The following is a 1,893-nucleotide window of genomic DNA, read 5'->3' as shown; positions in this document are numbered from 1 at the left end:
GGGGGGGGGGGGGGGGGGGCGCACGGGTGTTGGAGCTTGGGCGCAGCCAGCAGCTGCCCGGAACAACCGTCCCACTCAGACGCACTGCTTCCGAAACCCTGCTCAGATCTGTTGGACCTTACCTAGTGCCCTGGTGCAGAAATGCACCCAATCACAGCGCAATGATGTTGCATGAATTGGGGTGATCACTCATGGGGGGGGGGGACATCACAAACAACCGAGGGATAGCTGGCTGGGGCGAAACGGCCCAGCATCAGGGGAGGCGGTGAGGGGACACACATGGCTGTGGAAAGCAATCTGCCGTAGGGCGCACAGTGTAGAGGCTGGGTGGCTCAGCGGCGCTCGGGCGTGACCTGGCAGTTTCTCGTGTGCGGGTGCAGGGAAGTATGCAAAGTGACAACATCAGCAGCTTGCCGCCTGATGATAGAGTGCCAATGGTCGATGTTCTCTATGCTACAGTGAAGTTGAGGAGGTCAAGTTCCGTATGTGGTACAGTAGGAGGATAGGAGCCTGATGGGACCCTGATGGTGGCGCGGCACTTTGCAGTGCCGAGGCCGTGTGCCAGAGTGCAAATGTATGGCAGCTCAATGAGGTTCAAGTAATGCACAAGAATGCCTCGCTGATGCACGACAGCAGTCCTCGACGTTCCTACAATACACAAGAATTTCAAACGTTGTCGTGATCTCTGTTGAATTTGAAACGTGATCTTGATCTCAGCTGACATGACAGCCCCCGAAACCCCGCCCGTGTCGCTCGTGGACCTGCCTAAGTCCGCACTTTTAGCTATGTGCAGCGCTCTGGCCTCACCCGCAGCCCATGCTGCTCTGCGCCTGACATGCCAGCACCTGCGCGCAACAGACGCGTTGCTGCAGCGGCAAGTCCGCTTCGCCGGTGCATGTGGCGGCACGCGCGGCCTGCCGCTGGCCTCTGCGGCGCAGCTGTCAGCGCGCTTCCCCGCTGCAGAGTGCGTAGTATTTCTCGGCGTCGACTCTGCAGAGCATCTGCTGCACCTTGGCACGCGCCTGTCGCAGCTGCCGCGCGGCGCGTGGGCGGCCGTGCGGCGCGTGCGGCTGGAGGGGTCTTAAATCTCCCGTCGCCTGACCGAGCAGCTGCCGCGCGTCTGCGGGCGGCTCGAGTCCGTCGGAATCCACTACACCGGCCGCGACGGCCTCGCGCGCCTGGCGCGCGCGCTCCCGCCTGTCGCTTCTTGGGTGACCGCCCTCGCCGTAGCGGCGCTGGCGTGCGCCGAGGGCGACGCGGCTGAGGTGGAGGCGGCCCTCTCGCAGCTGACGGCGCTGCGCAGCCTGGCATGGGGCGACATCCATGACCCCGCCCCCGCCGACGCCGACGACCTCTCCCCCTATGCGGCGCTGCGCGCGCTCGCGGGCGCGGCGCGCTTCATGGCGGCGCTCGAGTCCATCCGCGCTGCCGCGAATGACCCTCTGATGCTGCTGGCAGGCGGCGGCGGGGCGTTGCAGACGTTGGAGGTCAGTGTGGCGTGGGGGGAGGACCCGTTGCTTCCCAAGCTGCTGGGTCTGCCGCGGCTGGAGCTGCTGACCACGCTGACCGTCAAGCCCGACTGGGGTGAGCGGCGCCCACTGGGCCTGTGGTCTGACAGCCCACGCAGAGAATCTCAGGAGGGACGCACATTGCAGGCTGTGCTGCTGCAGGATGCAGCGCACTCCGGGATGCGGCAGCAGGGAGCGGCATGGGCACCTTCCACAATGTTCAGGCGAATGATGGCCGTTCCCAAGCGTGCGTGTGCCGCTCGTGCTGCCCCTGCGAACCCCCAGGAAACATCTTGCCGCCAAGCATCCCACCCGGCCCCACAGCTGCACCCCTCGCTCTCCCCCTTGCCCACCTGCACCCAACCCCCTCACCCCACCTCCACCC

At 65.3% G+C, this 1,893-nt stretch overlaps 1 protein-coding gene across 1 annotated transcript in view; it reads left to right on the top strand.

Annotated features, from left to right (window-relative positions):
• Positions 1-722: 722 nt before the first annotated feature.
• MNEG_2911 (hypothetical protein) overlaps positions 723-1,893 on the top strand; it is a gene marked incomplete at both ends in the record, with an annotated part of 2,722 nt that continues 1,551 nt past the window's right edge. Inside the window, 2 exons of the mRNA XM_014048611.1 lie at positions 723-1,064; positions 1,110-1,584. Of these exons, the coding sequence (XP_013904065.1) occupies positions 723-1,064; positions 1,110-1,584 (817 nt within the window). The remainder of the gene's footprint in view (positions 1,065-1,109; positions 1,585-1,893) is intronic.

Source organism: Monoraphidium neglectum, assembly GCF_000611645.1.
Source record: "Monoraphidium neglectum strain SAG 48.87 unplaced genomic scaffold scaffold00346, whole genome shotgun sequence".
NCBI classification, from domain to species: domain Eukaryota; kingdom Viridiplantae; phylum Chlorophyta; class Chlorophyceae; order Sphaeropleales; family Selenastraceae; genus Monoraphidium; species Monoraphidium neglectum.
The sequence above is the reverse complement of the archived record's forward strand: the minus strand, read 5'-3'. Positions and strand labels throughout refer to the sequence as shown.